Source organism: Cynocephalus volans, chromosome 12 (assembly GCF_027409185.1).
Source record: "Cynocephalus volans isolate mCynVol1 chromosome 12, mCynVol1.pri, whole genome shotgun sequence".
Taxonomy (NCBI): Eukaryota; Metazoa; Chordata; class Mammalia; order Dermoptera; family Cynocephalidae; genus Cynocephalus; species Cynocephalus volans.
In genome coordinates, this window is record NC_084471.1 from 52,661,304 (window position 1) to 52,687,247 (window position 25,944).

At 38.5% G+C, this 25,944-nt stretch overlaps 1 protein-coding gene across 1 annotated transcript; it reads left to right on the forward strand.

The window, feature by feature from the left end:
* Window positions 1-7,390: 7,390 nt before the first annotated feature.
* On the forward strand, window positions 7,391-24,031 carry IL26 (interleukin 26). Its single transcript, XM_063115604.1, has 5 exons — window positions 7,391-7,561; window positions 7,647-7,703; window positions 7,883-8,017; window positions 23,794-23,859; window positions 23,945-24,031. The coding sequence occupies exons 1-5, from the start codon at window positions 7,391-7,393 to the stop codon at window positions 24,029-24,031; spliced, it is 516 nt and encodes a 171-aa protein (XP_062971674.1).
* Window positions 24,032-25,944: the final 1,913 nt, after the last annotated feature.

Genomic DNA, 25,944 nt, shown 5'->3' on the forward strand with positions numbered 1-25,944 from the left:
GTTTTGAGCAAAGACTTGGAAGAGTTGAAAGAGCTAGCCATGCAGGTATCTGAGGGAAAAACATTTCAGGCAGAGGGAACCACAGGTGCAAAGGGTCTGAGAACAGGCCTGCGTAGTAGGTTTGGGGAGCAGTAAAGGGACTATTGTGGTTTGAGTGTGTGAGCAAGAGAGTCCAGGAGCCTAGAGGGCGAGGAGAACAGCCAAGTAAGGTAGGTCCTTAGGCCGTGGAAAGGACTTTGGTTTTTACTCTGAGTTGGAGGGGGATCCCTGATGGAGAAATAATGTTGCTAGTGACCTGCAAGTTCAGGCTCAATTGTGTTGTTCAGTCTGAGCACAGTCTATCAAGTGATTATGCCAACTGCCCCGGGACACCAGGCTGAAGAGATGGAGCAACAGTGAATAGATTTTGAGGAAAGATATGTCCATTTCTAGGGCTCTTGCGTTGGGGACTTCTAAATGCTGCCTCGATTCTTGATGCTATTACTGTGAACCTTCTTTTTGATGCACTTAGAAAATGAGGTAGAAACACTATTTTTAAGTCATATGAGCTTTGATAAAAGTTGAAGGAGGCTTGGACTGGTGCACTGGGCATCCTTTTCTCCTTTTTCTTTTGCTGGGATAAGCGTGAAGGGGAGAACAGCAGAGGCTTATTTTCTATTATCCTTTGTGGGGAGCTATTATGGGAAATCTGCATTTGACTTCTTATTTTTGAAATTACAATTAGGTGACCATATTCTTTGTAGGTTTCATTGCCAGAGAATGAATGGCCGGTATGTAAGATACCAATTTGTCAAATCTGAAAATGCTAAAATAACCCAAACCTACAAAACTATGAAGAATATTGATAATGCAAAATAGCTATTGGAATGTACTTTAAAACTTTTTAAAATTGCTTTTTTATTTTAGTAATATTATTTTTTTACATTCTGTGATGCTGCAGAGCAGCTGGGAGGGAGGGGGAGGGGGAAAGGGAAGGAAATGTGATGGAAGAAGGAGGAAGGAGGAGGGGCAGGATTGAGGCCTGTGGCACCTCCCTCATTCCCACAGGGGAGTGGGGGACTTCCAACGGTGGCTTGGTCATTGAAAGGCTGGGTGCAGATGTCAGGAGGGTGTGGCCGAGGCCTTCAGCCCCCCACCACCCTGGCTCAGGAGAGCCCAGGATGCTTCCTGTGGCAGCTCGGTGGTTGTCACTGAGCTGGTTATGAGTGTTGGGGGAGTGTGGCTGAGGCCCTTGGCACCCCACCACCATGGTTTCAGAAAGCCCAGGGCACTTCCTGTGGTGGCTTGGTGGTCATCTCTGGGGTGGTTGCATGTGTTGGGTGGGGTGGCTGAGGCCTTCATCCCCTACCTTGGGACTGGTTGTGGATGTCAGGGGGCATGGCTGTGGTCCCTGGCCCTACTGCCTTTCTGGCTTGGTATCCCAGGGAACTTTTGGTCCTTCTAAGTGTTATAGGTGCTCTTTGGTGAAATGAGACATTTACTAGTTAGTAAACTTTGTCTTTGGCTGTGGGCACTTTGTTTTTTCTTTCAGTTCTGTGTTAGATTATTTGCTGTTCCCACCACCTAAACTCCGCACTGGAACTAATTTGTTGTCCTTTGCTTACTTCTAAAATGGGGGAACTTCCTCTGGGGACCAGCCCTTGAACCCTGTGGTTGAGCTAAATTGCTGCTTCGCTGCTGATTCCCTGGGGATGTTTTTTTGTGCCGCTCAGGTTTTAATGGCTGACTTTCTAGGTACATCCAGGTCTAGTGAAATCTGGTGCACCCGTGTTGTGTAGAAAGTCTGGTCTGGGCCTGAGTCTTTTCATCAGACTACACCTCATGCAATTCTATATTCCTGACCTGTCTCCTCTGAGTGGTCCTGCACTGATTGGGGGGCAGATCAGATGTCCTTGCTGTGCCCCAGTATTTTCCCAGTGGGCCCATCTCCCCCACCCCCCATGCTCCAAACACTTCCCATGGGACGGGCCATGTGCTGGTCTCTTGTGATGACTCACTGGCCTCTGAGTGGCTCCTTTTTTCCAGTTATTGTGGCTCTTTGCTCCTATGTGGGTCCATGGGAACCCTATTAGTGGTCTTGCTGGCCTGGGGGCCACCAAGGCCCTCTTCTCCCCTGTTGCCTCCAAGCAACTCCATCCAAAGGCCATCGCTGTGGTTTTTGCCAGCTCCTGCTCCATGTGCTCAGCAGCTCCAGCCTGGAAGTGGCCAGGGCTCGAAATGGTCAGAGCAGTTCTTTCTTTCTCTCATCTTGGCTTCTCCTGCCTTCACTCACCCTGTAGGTCTCTCCTTCTCTTCCCCTGAGATCTAGTAGCCTCAGCTTGGCAGTTATTACTTTTTTTATAGTTGTAAGTTGGTTGGTTTTTGGGAGAGAGTGACACTGGGGACCGTCTATTCTGCCATCTTGACCAGAAGCCAAAACTTTTTTTAAAGGTAAGTTTATTCTCACACTGCCTATAAGAACATCTCAGAATCATATATAAATACTGTTTATTTATTAACCCAGAGGCAAGATGGTACAGTGGTAGTGCTACTGGGTGTGTTGTTCAAAGACATGGCTCAAGACCAGGTTTACTACTTGCCTTTGGGCAAGTCACCTAACCTCTTTTAGTGTCAGCTGACTCTCCTATCTGTCAACTGGAGAAAACAAGACCTCCCCTACCTCTTACAGAAGTATTGGGAAAACCAAGTAAAGAAATGTCTTTGTGTGGGCTGGCCCATGGCTCACTTGGGAGAGTGTGGTGCTGATAACACCAAGGCTGTGGGTTCAGATCCCTATATAGGGAGGGCCGGTTAGCTCACTTAGGAGAGCATGGTGCTGACAACACCAAGTCAAGGATTAAGATCTCCTTACTGTTCATCTTTAAAAAAAAAAAAAAAAGTCTTTGTGAAGTACTACATAAAATTAGATATTGTTATAACGTATATACAAGGGCCATAAAATACCAAAAACATTTAATTTTACTCTTTCTTAGGTTTTTTCTTCTTGTTCTATTCCTTCCTTCTTCTTTAGGTCGTGGTCCCATCTCTCATGTGTCTATCACAGCCTCAGACACTCCTTGTGTGCTGCTCTCCAGTGTGGTGGGAGGCCACACAGAAGTGGGAAACAGGTGGGCTTTGGAGTTCCATGAACATGGACTGACATCCTCTGCCTCTTATGATGAGCTGTGTGCCACTGGGCATGGGATTAGATTTCCCTGTGGCCCAGATTGGTGCATTGGGCATCCTTTGTAAAGCGGAGCAATACCAGCTTCTCTAAGGACTAACAACAATCTCAAATGTAGTAGGAAGCATTTGGTTATGCCCCATATTTTAGGATATAAAAATTGCCCCCCACCCCAGCCTGTGGCATATTAAGTTGTCACACATGACACACAAGGCTTCTCTTAATTTCACTAATTTCTGGTTTAACAGACAAATAAATAAGGTTATGATTTCACCTCTTAAAAAAGCATTTTAATGAATCTAAATATGTTTTAGAAATTGGATGAAGCAGAATTCTCTTCTTCTTAAAAATGTTTTTCTAGAGCTACTAAAAAGCTCACATTCACAACATAATTGGGGGAAAAAAAATGCTCTTCTGGATTGTACAAGAAGGCAAGTACCAGGACCACAGATAAGGCTTGGTGTAGACGTGGCTCCTACGTGGCCTCTCTCTGTCCTGCTGCATCAGCCGCTGGCTCCCCTTCCTTCCTTCCTTCCTTCCTTCCTTCCTTCCTTCCTTCCTTCCTTCCTTCCTTCCTTCCTTCCTTCCTTCCTTCCTTCCTTCCTTCTTCTTTTCTTTCTCCTCTTCTCCCTGTCCCTCCCCTCCTCCTTCTTTTCTTTTTATATTGAGGTGAAACTCACATAGTATTAACCATTTTAAAGTGAACAATTCATGGGCCATTAGCACACTGGCATTATAAGTAATATTGTGCTGCCACCACCTTCATCTAGTTCCAGACCATTTTCATCACCCCCACAGGAAACCCCACAACCACTGAGCAGTTGCTGCCCATTCCCCACTCCTCCCGGCCCCTGGCAGCCATCAATCTGTTTTCTGTCTCTATGTATTAACCCATTCTGGGTATTTAATTTAAATGGAGTCACACAAGATGGGATCTTTCGTGTCTGGTGTCTTTTGCTGAACATACTGTTTTCAAGGTTTATCCATGTTGTACCTGTATTATCCATGTTGTACTTTATTCCATTTTATGGATTAATAATATTCTGTCGTATGGATATATCACAATTGGTTTATCCATTTGTTCATTGATGAACATTTGAGTCCCATTTTCTTTTTAAAGAACCATAAGTCAAATAATAGAGCCCCTCTACTCAAAACTCCCATACGACACAAAGTAGAAGCCGAAGTCCTGCCAGTACTGCGTGATCTGGGTCCCAGTTTCCTCTCAGACTTGACTCCTTCGCTCCCCCTCAGTCGTTCAAGTCCAGCCACACAGACTTCCCAGCTCTGCTGCACACGCCACGCATGCTCTTTCCCCTGGGCTATGGCACTGACTGATCCCTTTGACTGAAACAGGCATCGCTGTGGCTGATGCTCTTGCTTCATTCAAGCTGTTGCTTGATGTTACCTTGGCACTGAGACCTTCTACATCTTCCTACTAACAGTCATCTCCATCCCCATCTCGGCAACTCCGTCCCCCTTCCTCGATTCTATTTTTTCAGAAACATTGATTATTTCCTAACTGCAGAGAACTTACTTAGAACATATTACTTGGATCTATCGTGTTTGTTTATTGTCTGTCTCTTTCTCTACCCCCTCCCCAACTAGAATATATTATGAAATAAAGAATTCTGTCTGTTTTGTTTATTGATTTATCCCCAACCTTAGTACGGCCCAGGAGATAACAAGCACTCGGTGAGTATTTGCTGAATGAATGCATTAGTGATGAAGAGCGAAAGCCTGGAGCACACAGGTCACCGAGCACGGGGCCGGGCACATGGGCCGAGGCTCCCGGTGAATTTTCATGCCCTTCTTCTGCTCGTGCTTCTTCGTTCATCTGGCTTGCGGATCCCCTGCCTTCTCATCCAGTCCACTTGCTGCACTCCCCGTTTCTCCTCTAACTCCGCATCTATCTCTCTGATGATGTAAACATGAGAGAAACAGGTGTCCTAGGTAGAATTCTCCAATAGAGAGAGACCTACCTTTTCTGGAGGGACAAAACCAAGGTATCATTGTACTGGACATATTTCTTTATCCATACCTGTTTCTTATCTATGTCCTCTGGCTCTATACTGGAAAAATACATTGGATTTTAGGGTTTTTTTTAGGGATGGGTATGATTGCTTAAAAATTGATCCACCTACTTCTTATGTAGAACTATGTTGTTTCCAGAATATATGACCCTAAGGAATCATGCCAATCACTGAGGTCATTAAACATCATATTTTAACATATTTCAACACTTGTGAAAATGATATAATAAACATACATCCAAATGAGCAGCGAATAATCTTTTAAATTGGTGCACCAAGGATATCATGTACTTTTTCTAATGGTTCTTCTGTTATTTAGGACACTCTTGGAACTCCCCTTTGGAATTGCCTTCAGGACCTGTGTTTTGAGTCTCCTTTGTAGCAGGCACCATCGCTCCTTTGAGGTTAGATTTGACTCTGCACTTACTAAAGGAGCCCAGTGAGGCAGCTCTGCTGACTAAGACGTAGGATGACTATGATACAGATTTCAGTCATGAAGAACCAGCCGCAGCTTTCCTGAGTTGACTGTAAACCAAAGCAGAGGCATTTCTGTGATATGTGTGATCTTCCTTCATGACAACGATTTAAGGATGTAAAACATTTATGGAAATGCAACTACCAGAGATTAAAAAATAGCCAGAACCCATATCGACTTCATTTATCAGTATTAACAATTTGATTTGCACATAAGTTGTTGGTACACATCAGGGATACCAAATTGGCCACTCAGCGCAGTATATGACTCCTGGAAGAATTTGTGGGTCCTATTATTGCACCCACAGAGTGTGCTAACAGGCTATGTAATTAGGCATATTTTAGGCTTGGTGACAGTACAAGCAATTGAGCCCCAAATGTCCTGTATCTACCCACTCATGGTGTTTATGTTAATCCCATGCCTTCTTTCAACCTCTTTCTTTCCAAAGGAACTTTGAATGCTAGGTGTTCCTCTGCTGAAAAAAAAGCTTTGGGTGTTTCATGCCCCAGTTCAAACACCCTTTCAGCCACTCTCAGCTAAAAGTAATTCTTCCTTTTTCTGAATTTTTATAAAATTTTAGTGACCCTTACTTGGCACTCCCATCAGCTATTTTGTGCTGTGCTCTTTGTCAATAGTCCTCACCTCACTTGATAGGGTGTGTCTTTTCCCAGCAGAGTTGCTCCCGGGGAAGAGAGCCCTGGGTTCTTCAGAGAAATCCACTCACTTTTGAAAGAGCAGAAGATACTCCCACATTTTTGAACCTCCCACCTCAGCCTTCTTTTCTTTCTCCTTGGTCCTTTGCCAGCCTGCTTGCTTTAATTTAGAATTTAGTCTTGGGTTCTGGTGCTTGTTATTTATGAATCTCTTACTCATAGCCAGAGTCCTAGCATTGACTTGCCCCGGTTACTACATTAACTCTATTCCTGCTGGACTTTGGTGACCTACCAAAGGAAAGGGAAGTATTTATTCAACCAGTACTGATGTGCTTCTTCTTCAGATGAGGCACCATGGAAGGTGCTCAGTATTCAAGATGAAAAGAGTCTCTTTCCTCGAGGAATTCTCACTACTGGAAGTCTAGAGTTAGAGGAAAAGTCTGGGTGACGATCTTGGACAGAAATGATAGGAAACCTAATAAATTGTGAATCTTAACCCCAGGTCCAGTTCTGAACAAATCTTGAATATATTAGGGAAATTATAATTTCTGAGCTGGAAAAATTCTTGCAGCTAGCTGCAGAATGATGGCTTTTGAAGGAACAGGAAGAGCCAGGTGAAGGATTTGGCGAGGGGGAAACATAAAACCCATCTAGTGTCATGAGCAGGTTTCACCGGGCTGCCTATTCTATCCCATGTTTAAATTTTTCTGGGATTCCGATTTAAAAAAGGAGATTTTCATGTGGGGATTAAAAAAAAAAAAAAAGATCAATAGTCTCTTGGACGTCATGTTCTTTTTCTGGAAATGGGAGCCCAATCTTACCAGTAAACTTGAGCTTTCGCATCACAGATGTTGTGGTCAATGTTTTTTGATTATGAAGCAAGCTCTAAAAAAAATAGGATGACTACAGTGATCTTCCTCTACATCAATTGCAAGTTATCTTTGACTGCATCTCATTGGAGGGGTGGCTTTGAGGGCCAATGTAAGTAGGTTATCCTCTCATCTAACCAGCACAAGAAAGCCTCTGGCTGCTGTGAGTGACACAAGCCCAGAGGAGGTGGAGGGAAATGCGGGTGAATTGCATTTTGAGGTCTGGGTTGCTGTTTGTCACTCTGTCTCTTGCCATTGCCAAGCACAAGCAATCTTCTTTGACCAAAAGTTGTAACCCAAGGGGATCACTGTCCCAAGCCGTCGACACCCTCTATATCAAGGCAGCATGGCTCAAAGCAACAATTCCAGTAAGTATTAGGCTCTGCTTAGAATGATGACCTACAGGACATTTGTAATCATGGATACAATGTATTTCTCTTTGTTTTGTTGTAGGAAGACCGCATTAAACATATACGATTATTAAAAAAGAAAACAAAAAAGCTATTTATGGTAAGCCAGAAAGTCTTTTTCATGTTTCTACTTGTTTGGTGCTTTTTTTCTCCCCACATTTTTACTTTTCCAGATGGTCATTAAGAAATAATCAGGGGGATGTTTCAGTGACATTTTAAAAAACCCCCCACAAACTATTCATAGTTTACCTTATGCAATTTTTAATATCTTATTTGTAGAAAAACTGCAGATTCCAAGAACAGCTTCTGTCCTTCTTCGTGGAAGATGTTTTTGGTCAACTCCAATTACAAGTTTACAAGGAAATACACTTTGTGGAAGATTTTCATAGCCTTAGGCAGAAGTTGAGCCGCTGTGTAAGTATGCACAGCAAACACAGTGAGTTTGATCCTAGAAACCTATCCAGAAAACAGCAAGTAGCAGGAAGCTGTCTCCACACCAATGAGTGAGTAAAAAGGGCTTTGTAATTGTTGGCTTGTGGTCCAAATGGAGAAGTCATCATCAGGGAAATAGCATCAAAGAACCATGCATAGCTCATGGTACCACTCTCCACTGTTTTTTAAAGAATAGCACGTACAACATGAAGAGAGCTAAAATAACATGAAATTCTCTTAAATAATTTCTTTATCATTCCCTTGTTTTATGATTCCCAAGTAATTCATTCATTCATTTAACAAGTATTTCCTGAGCACCAACGTTGTGACAAGTGCTACTCAAGGTTTGTTTCCTTCGTTCCTTCCTTCCTTCCTGTCCCATAAAAATGAGAGCTTTTATATTGCCTTTTCCTTATTTGTTTATCTAATTTTTTATAGTTTGTGCCCTTTTTACGGCATAGTCATGGTCAAAACTTAAAAAAGGGGGGGCATTTCTTCTTTGGTACCTAAATTATTTGATGGCCCAGTATGGTCATTGTCATAGTAAGCGAGGAGGAATTAATAAGAAGGTAAAAGTAACCACATTTCCACAAAAACAGCCACAGTAATAAGATACCTGCACAGAAAAACAAAACAAAACAAAACACTCCCCCCCCCCAAAGAAAAACAAAGGTCAGGCTCTGTGCAATGGTAGTTGAATTGCTTCTGTGTGGAGTGTTAAATCTTTTCTGTGACTTCTTTTGGGCTCCAAGAATGTGTTCTCCAGCTTCCTGCAGTTGCATCTTGCACATGGTGTAGAGGCAGGTAGTGATCTTTATTGCAGTCCTTGGGACGCCAGATGGAGAGGCGCTTCCTACCCTAGGGTATTGTGGTCATTGAGACTTAAACGCTGGGCACTTGGAGGTGAGTTTTCATTTTCTCAGTTAGGATGTTTTTTCCTGTGGTCCACTAAAGTGTTCATAACCCAAATTCCAGCCCACAGTGCAGAGGCATTTTATGAATATAAGTTAGTCAGTTAGGTAAAACATTTGAACAAATTTACCTTCTCTTTTTCCTTGGTTCATTTGTGTTTAAGTTATGTCCTTGTTCGGGACTTGGGTTGCCTGGTTTTTCATAAACTCGCATATTCCATTAAAATAAGAACAATGATAAAAATTGCAAACTGGTACCTCTTTGTAGGGAGTTCACAGGGCAAGTGCTCTGGGCCTGTTCCTTTGCCTGAAGTGATGGGAAGTTCACTTGCTTGATTCTCACCTATAAGTTTGTCTTATTAAAACAGTGAATAGTTATAGTCTTTTAAATTTCAGCTGAATTACTGTATAATTTTACATTTAACTTACTACCAGCTGCTTATGTTATTATCATTCACAGTAAGAGGGTTTTTTTTTTCTCCACTACAAGAATTGAAGAGGAGAATAATCCAGTGAAGGACTTGATTTTGGGGAAGTAGTGAGACCTATGGCAGTCACTATACGCTAGAGTGGAGTCATCCAAAGGGACAAAAGTGTCTTTCCCACGTCAGTATCAGGAAGACAGGGACCCTCTGCAGACTTTTTTGTTCGTTTGTTTGTTTAAATGGGAATCTTCTAAAAAAGTACCTTCTGTTTATTTTTTGCTAGCTTTTTGCTTGATTCCTTGGTTTCTCTGTTTAAGTGCTGTTATCCATTGCATTAGCTATCTGGTTAATTTAATACTATTCTGAATAAAGTTTGTTAATGATGATGAGGCACTATCAAAAAATTCCTTGCCTGATATGATAGAGTGTATCTGGACACCTGGAACTCCCAAATCCACGTCTGTTTTTGTCATTTATTTGGTTTTGATGGCTCAAATAGCTAGAGAACACATAACGATAGTTACAACCAAAATACAAGCAATATTTTAGATGAAAAGCTTAGAAAACCTAGATCTGCCTAGGAACTCTGGTTTCCCTTGATTCGTTTTTGGAGTTTTTTCCTGAAGGGACCTCAGTATCTCTATCGAGATGCTTCTTTCAGAGACTTGAGGCAGGTGGGGCGGGTGCAGTGTGGCCTCTCCTGTGGGCTGTGGCAGTTTACCAAAGTGTCTAGCTCCCCCTCGTGGCCAAATACGAACATCACATCCGATCAGCCTCCCCAAGCACCACTTAGCTTTTTCCTTCTCCCTTTCTCCCTCCTCAAGCCGACCATAGTCAGTTTTGGTTAATTTGTCCCACAAGCTATGGAGCGTATGCCCTCGGTAAACCCACCATCCCTGGAACACGAAGTGATAGGATTAGCCTGAGCTTTAGAAAGACTCCTCAGGCATTGCTTTTGGGCAACAGGTACTGATCTTTCAGCCAATCATAATTTTATATTTTTGGCACCAGATCCTGGCATCTGTTTAATATCATTTTACTGAGCATCTGCTGTATGAGGGATTCTGAATTAATAGTTGGGGGCTGGTTTAGCGGGGAGAAGTTATAAAATGTGAAGTAGGCAATATTAATTTAAATGATATTTGCTTTATGAAAAATGGACACAGTTTAGTCAATTTTTAAACAGAGAATATATACAAACGAATTACACTTGCTATATTTCACCTGTTGTCTGTCTTATTGGGACTATTGTGGGAAAAATGAGTGAAAGACAGACCTTGCCTTTGCCTCTAGGAGTTTTGCAGTGTGTGTGTGTGTGTGTGTGTGTGTGTGTGTGTGTGTGTGTGTGTGTGTGTGTGTGTGTGTGTGTGTGTGTGTGTGTGTGGTTGGTAGGGGGATCTGGGGGAAAGAAGGGGAACACGAGGTAACTTCACAAACGATGCTCACAAAAGGAAGAAAGTAAAAGCACCTTAATAGCAGCACTAGCAAAACTCTGGGATTCAGAGCAGAAATGGTCAATTCAGGACGGACAGGAAAGGTTTCAAGAAAGAGGGACTTTGAGAAGGGCCTTGAGTCCTGTGGGTTCTGTTTCCTCAGAACCTTGGCATATGTCAAAACTGGCCCAAGGCTTCTCCCATGATCTGGAAATGGGAGGAAATGCCTCACCTGTTATTTCCAGGACTCTGAAATAATGCTTAGGACAGTGTGATGCTATAAGTTAAATAGGATTTTGAGGGGTTGATTAAACAACCAACACTGCATTTGTAGCAGTGTTACAGAGTTCAATGCTGTCTGTATTCTGAACAGCTGATCTGAATACAGAATTTTGTCATGTAGCCAATCTGCTTAATGTGTGTATGTATTTAGTATTTGAAAAAATTTTTCTCCCCAAATTTAGAAATAACAAAAAAGCAAAACATACTATATATTGCTTTATATAATTTAGAGAATCCAGTAATGATTTATTTTGTATATTAATACACTGAAGGTAATATTAAGGATTACTATAGCTTTTTATAAATTGTTACTTCTTGTATGGTATTTTAAAATATTCTGATCTGTGTAGATGTTCTATTTCTGTTGACAATTTTTAATGGACATCAGAGCTGTTAAATAATTACTTGGCTAAAGATGCAAAGACATTTTAATTTGTGATGGTAATTTTTTTCAGATAATGATATTTTTACCAAATAGGATTTGACTCTGGGTGAATTTGTTGATTATATATTGAACTAGGTGGAATTTTTCACTTATCAAGAGCTAAGTACTAAATTCTTCCTTTATAATTTACCGTGGCCTTCCGTGACCAGGAGAATTAGGGTTGAAAAAATATTGCAATCCAAATCTCATTATCTTGGATTATAATCTGGATTATAGTTGGTTTATCCTTGGTGGGGGTTGTTTTGTTTGACCAAAGAGAAAACTTAAAGACTAGCTCTAGTACAACCAGGAATTAGATAGTGGATCATGTGTTGTCAGTGGGAGACCATCTCTCTCCCATTTTGCAGTTCACTTGGAACTTTACGATTACTGGTTATACTTGTAGATAATCGTACAATCCTTTTACCATTTGTATCACCAACTGACTGTTGAACCAGAGTTCAAAATTCAGATATAAAAAGAAAACGTCCATGACTAGTAAATCGTCCTGTTCTCCCTCCTCCCCCATTTATTCTTTTGTGGGTAACATTGTGTCACTCATTGCTATTTTTTGTTAATTTTTTTTTTTAATTGTAAGTTGACAAGTTATAGTTGTATATATTTATGGGGCACAAAGCAATGTTATGATGTATGAATACAATGTGGAATAATTAAACTAATTAACATATTCATTACCTCAATAACTTATTTTTTGTGGCAAGAACAATGAAAAAAACACCTTACTCCTATCTAATTGAGGCTTTGTACACTCTGACCTTCATCTCATCCCTCCCAACCCCCAGCCTCTGGTAAGCACCACTCTACACTCTGCTTCTTTAAGTTGGATTGTTTTAGATTCCACATGTAAGTGAGAACATATGGTTTTGTCTTTCCATGCCTGGTTTATTTCACTTAGCATGATGTTTTTCAATTCTATCTGTGTTGTTGAAAATGACAAAATTTCTTTTTTTCTTAAAGGCTGAACAGTATTCTATTTTTGTATCTATGCCACATTTTCTTTATCCTTTCATCTGTTGATAAATACTTAGATTGATCAATAACTTGGTTATTGTAAATAATGCTGCAATAAATATGTACTGCAGATAATCTCTTTGACATACTGATTTTAAATCTTTCGGGTAAATACACAGAAGTGTGAATGCAGGATCATATGGTAATTGTATTTTTAGTTTTTTGAAGAACCTCCATACAGTTTCCCATAATGGCTGTACTACTTTACATTCCCACCATTATACAGGGTTCTCTTCTCTCCATTTCCTTGCCAACACTTATCTTTTGTCTTTGTGATAATAGCCATTCTGACAAGTGTGCGGTGATATCTCATTGTGGTTTTAATTTGCATTTCACTAATGATTAGTGATGTTGAGCATTTTTTCACATATCTGTTGGCCATTTGTATGTCTTCTACTGAGAAATGTCTCCCCACTTTTTGTCTATCATAAAGAAAGCTGCTGTTAATATTCATACACAAGTCTTTATTTGGAGAGATATTTTCATTTCTCTAGGGTAAATGCCTTGGAGTGAAATAGCTGGATCACAGGTTAGGTGTATGTCTAACGTTATAAGAAACTGCCAGCTGTTTTCAAAAGTGGTCGTTATCATTTTACATTTCAAGCAGTAATATATGAGAGTTCAAAGAGCTCAGTATCCTTGCTATGATTTGGTGGGGTCAGTATTTAAAATGCTGGCCAGTTTCACTGGAGAGTAGTAGTATCACACTCTGCTTCCAATTTGCATTTCCCCCGTGATTAATGATGTTGGGCATCTTTTAATTTGTTTATTTACCATCCACATATCTTCTTTGATGAAGTGCCTGTTCAAATATCTTCCCACCCTTTTTAAAATTGGTTGACCATTTTCTTATTATTGAGTTTTAAATATGTGTGTGTTTTAAAATATGTTCTGGATACAAATCCATTATCAGATAGATATATAATTTGCAAATATTTTATCCCAATCCATGGTATCTTTCATTATCTTAATAGTATCTTTTGAAGAGAAGACATTTTAAATTTTATCATGTCCAATTTATCAAATTTTCCTTTAATGGACTATGCTTTTTGTGTCATATTTAAGAAATCTTTATTTAACACCAAGGTCATGGAGAATTTTTATTATGTTTTCGTGATAGGAATGTTGTAGTTTCGGGTTTCACATTTAGGTCAATGCCTTTTCTACATCTATTGAGGTGATCAAATAGTTTGTATTTTTTAGACAATTGAAACAATGAATTACATTCATTTCTGAAGTTAAAACAAATTTGCATTTTGTGGACATGTTCTTCTTGGTAATAATGTGTTGTTCCTTTCAAATATTGTTAAATTTAATTTGCTAGAACTTTGTTAAAAATTTTTGCATCTAAATATCAGAGGGGTGTTAGTTTATAATTTTCTTCTCTTGTAATGTTTTTGTCTCATTTTGGTATAAGCATAATGCTGGTGTCATTGAGTAACTTGGAAGGTGTTCCCTCCTCACTTTTCTGGAACAGTTTGTATAGCATTATTGTTTTTTCTTAATTATTTGGTATGATTTACCAGTGAAGCTATTTTCGCCTGGAGTACTCTATATTTTAGTAGATGCAAGGCTATTTAGGTTAACTATTTCTCCTTGTGTGAAATTTGATACTTTATGTTTTTCAATGATTTTGTTCACTTCATCAAATTTGTCAAATTTATAGTCACAAAATTGTTCATGTTATGTCCTTAATATCCTTTTAATATCTACATAGTGTGGAATGAAGTCACTTCTCTTATTCCTGATATTGGTAATTTTTGTCTTCACTTTTTCTTTCTGATTGGTCTGATTAGAAATTCTCAATTTTATTAATTTCTCAAAGAACCAGCTTTTAGTTTCATTGATTTTCTTTTCTATTGCTTTTATTTTTGATTTCAGTGATTTCTATTCTGAACTTTATTATTTCCTTTCTTCTGTTCAATTTAGGTTTAATCTGTTCTTTTCTTTCTGGTTTCTTAAGGTGGAAGCTTGGGTTATTAACTTGAAATCTTTCATTTTTTTTTTCCTCTAGGTGAAAGCTGAGGTTGTTAGTTTGAGGTTTTCCAACTTTTTATTAAAATAATTTCATGTTTTACGTTTCCCTCTGAGTACTGTTTTAGCTACTTTTCACAATCTTTGATGTGTTGTACTTTTATATTCATTTACTTTAAAATACTTTCTAATTTCCTCTTCTATTTCTTCTTTGATCTGTGGGTTATTTAGAAGGGTGTTATTTAGTTCCTGCTTACTTGGGGATTTCTCCAGATACCTTTCTAATTTTGATTTCTAATTTGATTGCACATTGGTCAGAGAATATACTTTGTATGACTTGCTTGAGTCCTTTAATATTCGCTGACCCAAGTTTTATCACCTAGAATTTGGTCTGTTTTGGTATATATTCTATGTATATTTGAAAAGAATATGTATTTTACTGTTGTTGGGTTGAATAATTTGCAAATTTCAATAACATCTAGTGGTTGTGACTGTTTATCAATTTTTCTATGTCATTATTGATTTTTTTCTACTTATTCTGTCAATAATTAAAATTTCTGACATTAATTGTGGATTCCTCTATCTCTCCTTGAAGTGCTATCTGATTTTGCTTTATGTATTTTGAAGTTCTATTGTTAGGTACATAAGTGTTTATGATTATTATGTCCTCTTGAGGAATTGACCCTTTTATCATTTTAAAATTACCATTATTGCCCCTAATAATGCTCTTTGTTCTGAAACCTACTTTTCCTGATACTAATAGAACCACTCCAGCATTCTTTTGATTAATGTTAGTAGCTATATCTTTTTACATCCTGTTACTGTGTGTGTGTGTGTGTGTGTGTGTGTGTGTGTGTGTGTGTGTGTGTGTGTGTGTGTGTGTGTGTGTGTGTGTGTGTGTGTGTGTGTGTGTGTGTGTGTGGCTGGATGGTATGGGGATCCAAACCTCTGACCTAACTGGCCAGCCTCCATCCTTTTACTCTTTACTTATTTGTGCTTTTTATTTAAAGTGGGTTTCTTGTAAGCAGCATGTATTTATACTGTGATTAAAGAAAAACCATTCTGACAGTCTTTTTATTAGTATATTTAGACGATTTACATTTAATGTGTTTATTAATATAGTTGTGGTTAAATGTACCATGCTACTGTTCATTGTCTGCTTATCCTGTCTGTTCTTTCTTCCATTTTCCTCTTTTTTTTTTTAACTTTCTTGATTGATTTTTTTAGTGATTCCATTTTGTCCCCTTTATTGACATTAGTTATAACTCTTGTGTGTTTTGCCATTTTTGAGGCTTTTCATTCCTTTTGTGTAGGACCAGATTTCTATCTAGTATCATTTTCTTTGAAGGATTTCTTTAACATATCTTGTAGTATAGTTCTACTGGTGATGAATTCTTTCAGACTTTTTATGTCAGAAGAACGCCTTTATTTTCCCTTCTTTTTGAATATATTTTCTCTGGTTATAGAATTCTGGGTTGATAGCTTTTTTCTTTCAATACTTTAAAGATGCTGCCCCATTGTCTTCAGGCTTTCATTGTTTCTGACAAGAAATATACTCCCATTCTTATTTTTGTTTCTCTGTTTGTCATGTCTTTTTTTTCTGGCTTTTTTCTTTCCTTGGAAAGCAACTTGATTATAATGTGCTTTTGTGTGTTCTTTTGTTTTTTGTGCCTGGAGTTAATGGGGATTCTTGTATCTGTGAGTTTATAGTTTTCATCAGATTTGGAAATTTCTGATCCATTATTTATTAAAAAATTTTTTTTCCTGTATCTCCTCTGTCTCTTCTTCTCTTGGGACTCTAATTACACAGACATTAGCCCATTTTTAGTTGTCCCACAGCTCACTAATTCTGTGTTTGTTTTCAGTCTTTTTCTGTGTTTCATTGTGGACAGTATCTATTACTACATTTTCAGGTTCACTAATCTTTTCTTCTTCGGTGTCTAATCTGTTAGTCCAATTCAGTATATTTTTCATCTCAAACATTGTAGTTTTATCTCTAAAAATTTGAATTGAGTCTTTGTAATATTTTCCATTTTTCTACTTAACATGACTAATCTTTCCTCTAACTTCTAGGACATACAGAATAGAGTTATAGCAACTCTTAATATTCCTGTCTGTTAATTTTAACATTTGTATTAATCCTGGATTGGTTTCAATTAATTGATTTTTCTACTCATTATGGGTCATATTTTCCTGCTTCTTTGGCAGTTTTTGATTGAATGTCAGACATTATAAGTTTTACCTTATTAAATCTTAGACATTTTTTTATTTCTGTAAGTACTCCTGAGCTTTGTTCTGGGACACAATTAAATTACTTGAAAACAGTTTGATCTTTTCAGATCTTGTTTTTAAGTTTTGTTAGGCAGGACCAAAACAGTATTTAGTTTAGTGCTAAGTTTGCCCCTCACTGAAGCAACTCATTTCCATAAACTCTACCCCATTTTTGTGATTTCTCTTTCTCCTTTTTCTCCTCCTCCTTTCTCTTTTTGCAATTTGTTAAAGAAGTTGGGTCACTAGTCTCACAGAGTTTCTCATAGTCTATTTTCTGATTGCATTTTCATAGTGTCATTTAATATAGTCTTCTCTTTATTTTCCATACATTGGTAATTACATATAGAGACTTGGTCAGATTCAGGCTTGATGTTTTGACTAGAATATTTCATAGGTGTTGGGTACTTTCATCAAGGAACATAATATATGGTCTCTATGAGGGTACTTCAAAAAGTTCATAGGAAGATTTGTATTATCTCTCAATTCTATTTTTCCACAAACTTTTAAAAGTACACTCATATTTTTATGATGTTAACAGCCATGGATAATTATCACCTAGATCTATTAATTTATAAGGCATTGCAAAACAATAATTTAAAAATTTTGTTATACCTTCTTTATTCATAAGCTGGGATAATTCTATAAATAGAACCTATCCTTCACTAACTATTTGGCTATCCTGAGGAACTTATCACATATGAGGGTACTTCAAAAATTGCATGGAAAAATCGAATTGAAAGATAGTATGAATCCCTCCATGAATTTTGAAGTACCCTCATAAGAAAGACAGGGTAGATGCTGTGTTCTTTTTCTTTATTTACCAGATTTCAATATAAGGGCTTTGTTTTCTAATCTCCTGTGATGACCAATGAGTTGTTATTTTTGTTGTCATTGTCTCTCAGTTTCATTGTTAACTCATGGACTAAAACTACATATTTTTTTTTTTTGTCCTTTTTGTGACCGGTAAGGGGATCGCAACCCTTGGCTTGGTGTTGTCTGCACTGCGCTCAGCCAGTGAGCGCACCAGCCATCCCTATGTAGGATCCGAACCTGCACGGCAGGAGCACCGCTGCGCTCCCAGCACTGCACTCTCCCAAGTGCGCCACGCGGTCGGCCCAAAACTACATATTTTTTATTTCTGTAAAACCTTTCCAATTTCTGTAAGCTACCTGTCTTTTGGGCTTCCTCATAATTCCATTAAGATTGGCATCTTCTTGAACTACTCTTAAGATAGAGAACCAGGACGATTATCATGAGAGATCCCAAGGTCTGGAATCCTTATTACCATTGTACTTAAATGTCATCTCACTATTTCTGGTAACATTCTAAGAATTTGCAGCACCTAATAAAATATTATATTTTTCAATTAGTTTGATATGGATTATTCACATGGTATAATTGTTCAAAGAAAATGCTATACATAATGTAAACTTATTTTTATAATTTTTTCCAGCTATGGTATTTGGAAAATTGGCCAATGTATATGTAGGAAGACATTTTAAAGGTTCTTATAAAATTCAAATACTCTTGGATTAGAAAGGGAATTTAACAGTTGCCTCATTGAATTCATAAAATAATTTGCCTAATTGCTAGTGATAAAAGTTGAAACTGGAAACAATTTCATTAGTTTTCAAGATTTCATCAGGTATTTAAATTAACATTTTGAGAGCCTGAATAGTAACTGGTAATTAGAGAGGCACATTTCTTCATATTTATTGCATTGTAATTAATTTTAAAGTCTAACTCTTGTCAAATAGAATATTTGTGTCTCCATTTCTTGTGGGCAGTTTGATAAGTAATTTGTATCTTCAACTGTAACTAGCTTGTTAACTTGTGAGATATTATCAAGTATTCATTCTTGTAATTTTCAATTTTGCCTAACTTGAAATTGGCTGAACTGATAATGTAAGAAGTAGGAAGTGAGACCAACCTTATCTTATTCTTTTATTAACTGCAAAGTCCAAAACATATTTTTTCAACAATAACAATAACCTCATATTGAGGTTGTTGGGAGAATTCAATAAAGTAATATGTTAAAGTACCTAGCATGTGGTAGTTCTGCAAAATTGTTATTGTCTTTCCTTAATGCTTTCAATACACAGAACATTAATTTTCTTCCAATACTTTTTCTCAACAATTTCCAAAAGAGTGGTTCCATTAAGTAATAAGATACCTTTTTAATGCCTAATGTTAGTGTTACAATGTATAATGTGTACAATTTACAGTAGTGCTTTAACTTAAAGATGAAGAAATCATTTATGAATAATTGGCTTTCATTTTGGCAAATATATTTTCTAATTGTTATAGAATCTTTTTGCTAGCAAATTTATTCCTTGGCTAATGATATATAACTTTTCTGCCAAAATTGTGGGGCACAATTCTATTGCTGAGTTAGGAATTTTCTTTACATGTTCAATTATATGTATTCATTGTGTGAATGATAAGTATACTGAGAACTTTCAAAATCTGCAATAAAGTTATCCTAACCTAGTATCTGTTTGTATTTAAGGTATTTAGAAACTCTTTTTAACTTTTTTTTTCTATAGTTGGAACTTGGAGAAATGTTTTGTGAGGGTCTAAGATTATTTTAGGGAAGCGAGATAATCTAAGTTTATCTGTGATCAGAAGACTCTTATAGAGAGTATAGAAATTACATAATGTTTTACAAACTCTTCTGTTCCATATTTACTCAGTTATTGGGTAGTTGTTGTTTGTTTTGCTGAAATTAAATGTCTGGTTATGAATTTGGTTTTGCAGAGAGACACTTGGCTAATAGCCGAGTCAGTCTTTCCTCCTTTCCTGAAAACTTGGTTGTAAATATGAGGGTACTTCAAAAAGTTCATGGAAAGATCTGTATTATCTTTCGATTCTATTTTTCCATAAATTTTTGAGGTACCCTCTTACAGTCATGCTTTCTCTGACTAATGCTAATTTTGTTGTTTTCTCTCTGAGTTTCCTATAAACTTCTCTGGTCTGAATAGTTTTGTGTTGGTGTCCTAGTGCCCATGATTTTGCCAAATTGACATTTATTTCATCTGTTTTCAAAATAGGCTACACTGGCACACTTTTCTCACCTGTTGTCTTAAATGTGCCTTGGAAAATATTTGCAGGACTTCACGTGAAAAACTATACAAAAAGTTACTGAATATGATTTGCTTAAAACTACATCTGCCTTTAAACAATAAAATTAAGTTAATTTAGTTTTTGATCTAATCCCCTATCTATCATTTGTATTTTGAGGAAATAAGTTTCAGGAAACCAATGCTACGGCCAGAGTAGAAACTATGTTAGCCATTAAGGTCAATTAAAAAATCCTCCCCAAACAAACAAACAAACAATGAAAAAACAACAAAAAAGGGTGGTTACAATCCAGTCTGAAGTTGTATGCTGAGTTCAATAAAAAATATAAGATCTTACACATGGTTTTTTACTCCCCCAGTGGCTATGTGTTTATACTACGATATAGTATAATATAACAACATCCTTTTTGTAGAAAGGATTTGAGGCCATTCTTTGTGAGAATACAATATGGGCAGTTAATTCTCTGAGGGACTGTGCCACGTGTAGCTGTCCACCCATTAGCCACGTATCTTGTGTCCTCAGAATCATCAGTGGAGGGGGTTTTTGTCTTAGCTCCTGTCCACAATACAAATTTGTATGATTTTCTAACACAGGAGGGTATTGGGGACACAGACTACGGATTGTATTATTTGTTTGTCTAATTGTACTAAACAAAGCTACAGTGCTCACTCATGTCTAGGGCATACTTCAAACTTATTAAACAGTGGGTTAATGGACTCTGAAGCAGTGAAGGACGCATTTCATCTGTTGATTCAGTCATTCAACACACGTTTATTATCTGGAATTTGCTGAACACTATCCCAGATGCTGGGGATTCAACAAACATGGACAGATAATACCTCTGTCCTCATGGAGCTCATTGAAAAGGCTGTCAGCCAGTCTGGGCTAGTCTTGGATTGTGACAGGAGCTGCAAAGGCAGCCACAGGAGGACATGCTGCAGCGGGGTGCTGTCGGGAGCCCAACTGAGATCAGTTAGTCTGGGGATTTCAGGTGAGACCCGAAGGGTATTTAAACCATCTCTGCTCTCTCCAGCCTCAGCACATCTTCTTCCTCTGCCTACTCATCCCTTCTCCCTGCTCCTTCCACTCATCCTTTAGGATGCAGCTCACTTGGTTTCTCCACCTGGAAGCCGCCTGAGAGCCCACAGTCAGATGGCCTCTTCTCTGTCTCCCAGAGCAGTTAGTTGTATTTTTGTTTTAATCAAAGTGTTTATCACAGTTATTTAATTCTGCACCACTCTGTCTCTTGGTAGATTGTGAGCCATCACGTATGACCTGAGGTGCTTTCCATCCTGTAGAGTACTCTACAAATTAAATAAATCAATGCTATATGGCATTATATGTATGCCTAGCATGTAAAGTATGCAACAAATATGTCTTGGCTTAGTGATGAATGATTAGGCTGTGGCCTATGTGTTTCTTACTACATGACTATCTCACAATTTTCTAGACCTGCCAATAAATTGCCTCTAGTCTAGATCATATTTGCTTCAGCTGAGTTTGTCAAATCATTCAGCCATTCTTACAATAAAACTGCTGACCCTTTCATCTGGCATTATGGTTTCAGCAAATGTTCTATACACTAAAATGGAAAGAAAAGGAAATCATTTTTTAAAAATAAATTCCTCCTTCCAAGCAAAGCAATCTGAATTATGGTGTTAAAATCTGGCTATCCTACTGGATCTGCAGACACATTTACAACAGTTAAGAAAATGAGAATCTTCTGGGTCAGATATTTACTAGGAGTCATTTAAAGTAAATGGAGCTCAAAGCGTCAGAAAACACCCCACAAACCAGAGCGTAGCTCTAGTGGCAGTACTGGCGCTGTTAGATCTTCTTTCCCCGAACGCCGTTTGTCTCCTTTTCTGCCGTCCTTACTCTTCCTGGGTAGCATGTGCCTTAGATGTGAGTGAGGTCAAAAGCCTTTCTAGTGCTTTGCACCTGCTGTGAGGTGCACAGAATAGTTCTCTGGGCAGAGGGCACAGTCGACAGGAATGCATTCATGTCATTTAACTTCTGCAATGTCCAGAATTTGGTAGGCTTCTTTGGTCTCCCTACTCCATCTCTGCCTACTTGTCCCTTCTCCCTGCTCCTTCCACTCATCCTTTAGGATGCAACTCACTTGGTTTCTCCACCTGGAAGGCCACATTCAGTGTCAAATCTTTAAGTCTTAACACATGACTGTAGGAGCGCGAAGAATGATGCTATTAGTTTTGTAAAAACTTACGTGCATTGAGGATGAGGACAGAGTGTTACTACTGAGAGCTCACATACACACCAATGACAGGTTAGAATATCCCACCCATCCCAAGGGAAGGATCTCATGTGGCATAGGTTGGTGCAAGTGTAACATGAAATGCACCCAGAGAGTCTCTTAATTCAGGTCTCTTGTCACAGGGAGGTCTAGCCCTGTGTTTGTGAATCCTGCAGACTGTACCTTAACCCGAACCATCTGTATCTGAAGCCCCCTGAGCACAGAGCTCTTCTGCGTCTAATCACAAAAGCCCCTTTCACAGGAGAGTCTCTTCCTTTCTATGTAGGGTATGACCCAAAGGAAGAGTCCCCTTTTGAGCAGAGCCATGACTCTGTCACTACCATGAAGACCACTGAAAAGACCTGTTGGTTGACTGGCCATGTTTTATTCATTTTATTTTATTTTTTTAAAATTATTTTTATTTATACATATTTAGGGGGTACAGAGTTGACTACCAGTATTTGTGTACAGTATGTGATGATCAAATCAATATTGTTAGCATATTCACCATTACAAATCATAATTACTTTTGTGTCCCTTAGTCAATAGGTGTTGTCTTTTAGCCACTTCCATTTCATGAGTTTCAACTGTTATCTTTATTGACGTGCTTCTGCACTATTTTGTGACTGGGATAGAACCTCTTGTGAGACCTTAGGTGAGTGACTTAACTACCTGGGCCTTGGTCTCCCTTTCTGTAAATTGAGAACAATTGGCCTATCCAATCTCCTCAGTCAATTCCAATGTAAGGTTTTATGAGTAAAAACTAAGTAGATAAATTAGACATTTTCACCTTTTTTCTTCCATTCTCTTTTCTTTAATTAACCCTAAGGAAACTTGTGGGAGAATAGAGGAGGATGTTGACTTCCTCCTATTTGATTCTTAGGCGATTCTTGTGCTCAGATGGGGTGTGAAATTCACCTGCACAAAGGAGACTGGTAGTTCCCCTGGCCAGGCTATGTGCCAGCTTCTAAAGATATCAACCTGTTCCTTCTTCTTACTTAGAAACTAATATTACTTTCCTGGGTGCTTTCTACTGGTAGTCGACACCTGAACATTGTACTGTGCATTGTACAGGACAGCCAGGCTGATTTTTCAAAAAGTAAATTTTTTCTTGTCATTCTCACATCTCTGGTGCTTCCCACACCTCTCTTGCTTAAGTGCTCCAGCCGGGCTTTCTTTCTTCCAGCTTCTGGAAAGCACTAAGCTCTTTCTTCTCTTGGAGACTTTGAGAGCAATTCCCCTCTATCTGTAAGAGTTACGCTCTCCTGTGTTTCCTTCCTGACGCCTTCTCTCCTCTCCTCATGTCCTCATATAGCTGGCTCTTTCTCATTTTTCAGATCTCAATTTGAATGTTATTTTTTTTTAAAGGAGCCTTCCCTGACCACTCAATTGATAGTAGTTTGTTCCTGTAAATCCCTATCATAGAGCCTTGTGCATTGCACACATAGCTTTAATTGTAATTTGTGGATTTTAATTTTTTGTTTGTTTTTAAAATTTATCATGGCTTCCATAAAACTGTAAGCTCTGTGAGGACAGAGGCCATGTATTAATTTGTAGTGCATAACCAGTGTCCAGCTCGTAATATCTGCTCCATAAATATTTGCTGAACTGATGGAAGAGTATGACTAGTGCTTTTTAATGATATTATCTGTACTTACTGTTATTTCTTAGATTTCCTGTGCTTCATCAGCTACAGAGATGAAATCCATTACCAGAATGAAAAGAACATTTTATAGGGTAAGCATTCCATATCTTTGTCTTTGATTACTTGGTGTTTAAAATAGGAAGAATGTCTGCTTTTATATCTGTACTTTATCTGCAGATTGGAAACAAAGGAATCTACAAAGCCATTAGTGAACTGGACATTCTTCTTTCCTGGATTAAAAAATTTTTGGAAAGCATTGAGTAAAGCAAGAAGACAAGTGCATTGACTTGATAGTTATTTTGAAATGCATGAAAACCACTAGAACAAAATTTTAAAAAGTGTATTTCCTTTGAAAAATTTTGTACCTAATACTGACAACAAGTTAGATGATGCAGAGTTGATGAGAGGGTTTTAATGCAATAAAGTTTTGAAGATAAGTAAATTGTCACTAATTTGTACATTTTCTGTGTTCTCAAAGAATGCTTTCATCCTGATCATGTCTCATTATTCACAAATACATTGCATGAGTTTAATTTAAAGGTGTATAACCTGAATTAATTCAGGTAGTATTTGCTGAGGAAAAATGACAGATTTCTGGGATACAAAATAATGTTCAGACTTAAACAGATGCGATGTCTATGATTATTGTCTACTTAAGGGTAGATGGTTATTAGTTATGCCCCGTGTGAAAGCGCTTAACAGATCTTGATTTAATTAAATAAACTGGGTTTCTTCCTCCTGATGTCCTTTCTGTGACAGCATGCTAGAATTTCACTGGTACAAGGAGTAACAACCAGATCAGCGCAAACAGAACACGCAGGTCAACTAACTGCTTGGAATGATTTACCAGGAACTCCTTTGACAGATAACGCAAGCCACAGAGAGCACAAGCGACCAAGTTGAAATGATGTTGAAGCTTGATAGCCCTCCTGGTGGGTGCTGTACAATTAGGAAAGTTGATAGCGGCCAAATTGAAGTTAAATGCAGCTCAGATTCCACCATGGACAAATTTTTATCATGTCTAAAAACCTTATTTGCACCGTTGGCCCTTCAGTTACACGCGTAATATAGCCTGGCCATTGTTTTGCGCAAAGGGCTTCTGCTTCACTGCTATTGGCACGTAGCACAGAAGTCATGGCAGCTTCTCACAGCATGTCTTGGGCAGCCAGCCATTCACAGCATTCATTATGCCCCTGCTGCACACAGGCAACAGCAGGTATGAATAGGCAGCGTTTCCCCAACGCCTTCACAGATTGTGTCCTTAGCAACTCTTCTCTTCGTTGCTTTCCCACTGTCTAGTTCTTTTCAATCATATGGTCCTTAGTTAGACTAGTCACTAGGAACTACCCTCTCTGGATTGATCTCATATTCCAAAGTGACATCCTTCCTCCTTCCCCATCAACACACTGTGGTCCCACGTCTTAGTCTTATCTCTGTTGGGGACCTCATTACTTGACAAGTTTTTAGGGTGGGAAAGATGTGGTGAGCAGCAGGGGATTGATGAGGGGGAGCTGGAACATTCTCTTCACCTTGCGTAGTTAACCCAGGGCTTCCCAGGCAGGCTGCTAGACCGTCAGTAGCAGGACCACCTTCATTCCTGAGCAACATTTGGAAGAGCTGGGATCTAGGGGATCAGGAACCTGCTCCCTGACTTTACCATGGACCAGAGAGGAGATGGTGTACCCACAGCTTCTTCTTGCCCCACTTTTAGGAGCACACCTCACAGCTGAGTTTGACTGTACTGGACTTCCAAATAGCCCTGAGTCACCAGTCTTGGTTACAAGCCATTCTTAAACTGCCCCATTACTGAGGGTCTCTAGATATCAGAGAAGCTGGGAGACACTCACTTGCCAGTCAGCAAAGAAGTCCTTATTATACGGACTTTAGGTCCTTAAATTGCACCTGCTTCTTCAAATTTTTTGGGTAATTCAATTCAATGTTTTTATTTTTAAAACTGTTTTTCAAATTCTTTGGTTTGCTCAGAACAGTCAAAAAGAGGCTAAACTCAGGAGCAATATAGGAATTTAAAAGTCATCACTGAGTAAAAAACCAGTATTCATTTGCTGGTGCCTATTCACAAACTTTTCCAAATGCCAGGGGAAAAAGCACAGTTTTTGTGTGTTTGAGTGAAGACTGGTATATTGAAAAGGCAGCCAAGAAGAGAAAGACTGGTATCC

What these genes read in the sequence shown, in the direction of transcription:
- IL26 (XM_063115604.1), top strand. Translation starts at nt 7,391, where the DNA reads ATGCGGGTGAATTGCATTTTGAGGTCTGGGTTGCTGTTTGTCACTCTG. An exon ending in AAACAAAAAAGCTATTTATG is followed by an intron (nt 7,704 to 7,882) that starts GTAAGCCAGAAA and finishes TCTTATTTGTAG; the next exon opens with AAAAACTGCAGATTCCAAGA. An exon ending in TGAAAAGAACATTTTATAGG is followed by an intron (nt 23,860 to 23,944) that starts GTAAGCATTCCA and finishes CTTTATCTGCAG; the next exon opens with ATTGGAAACAAAGGAATCTA.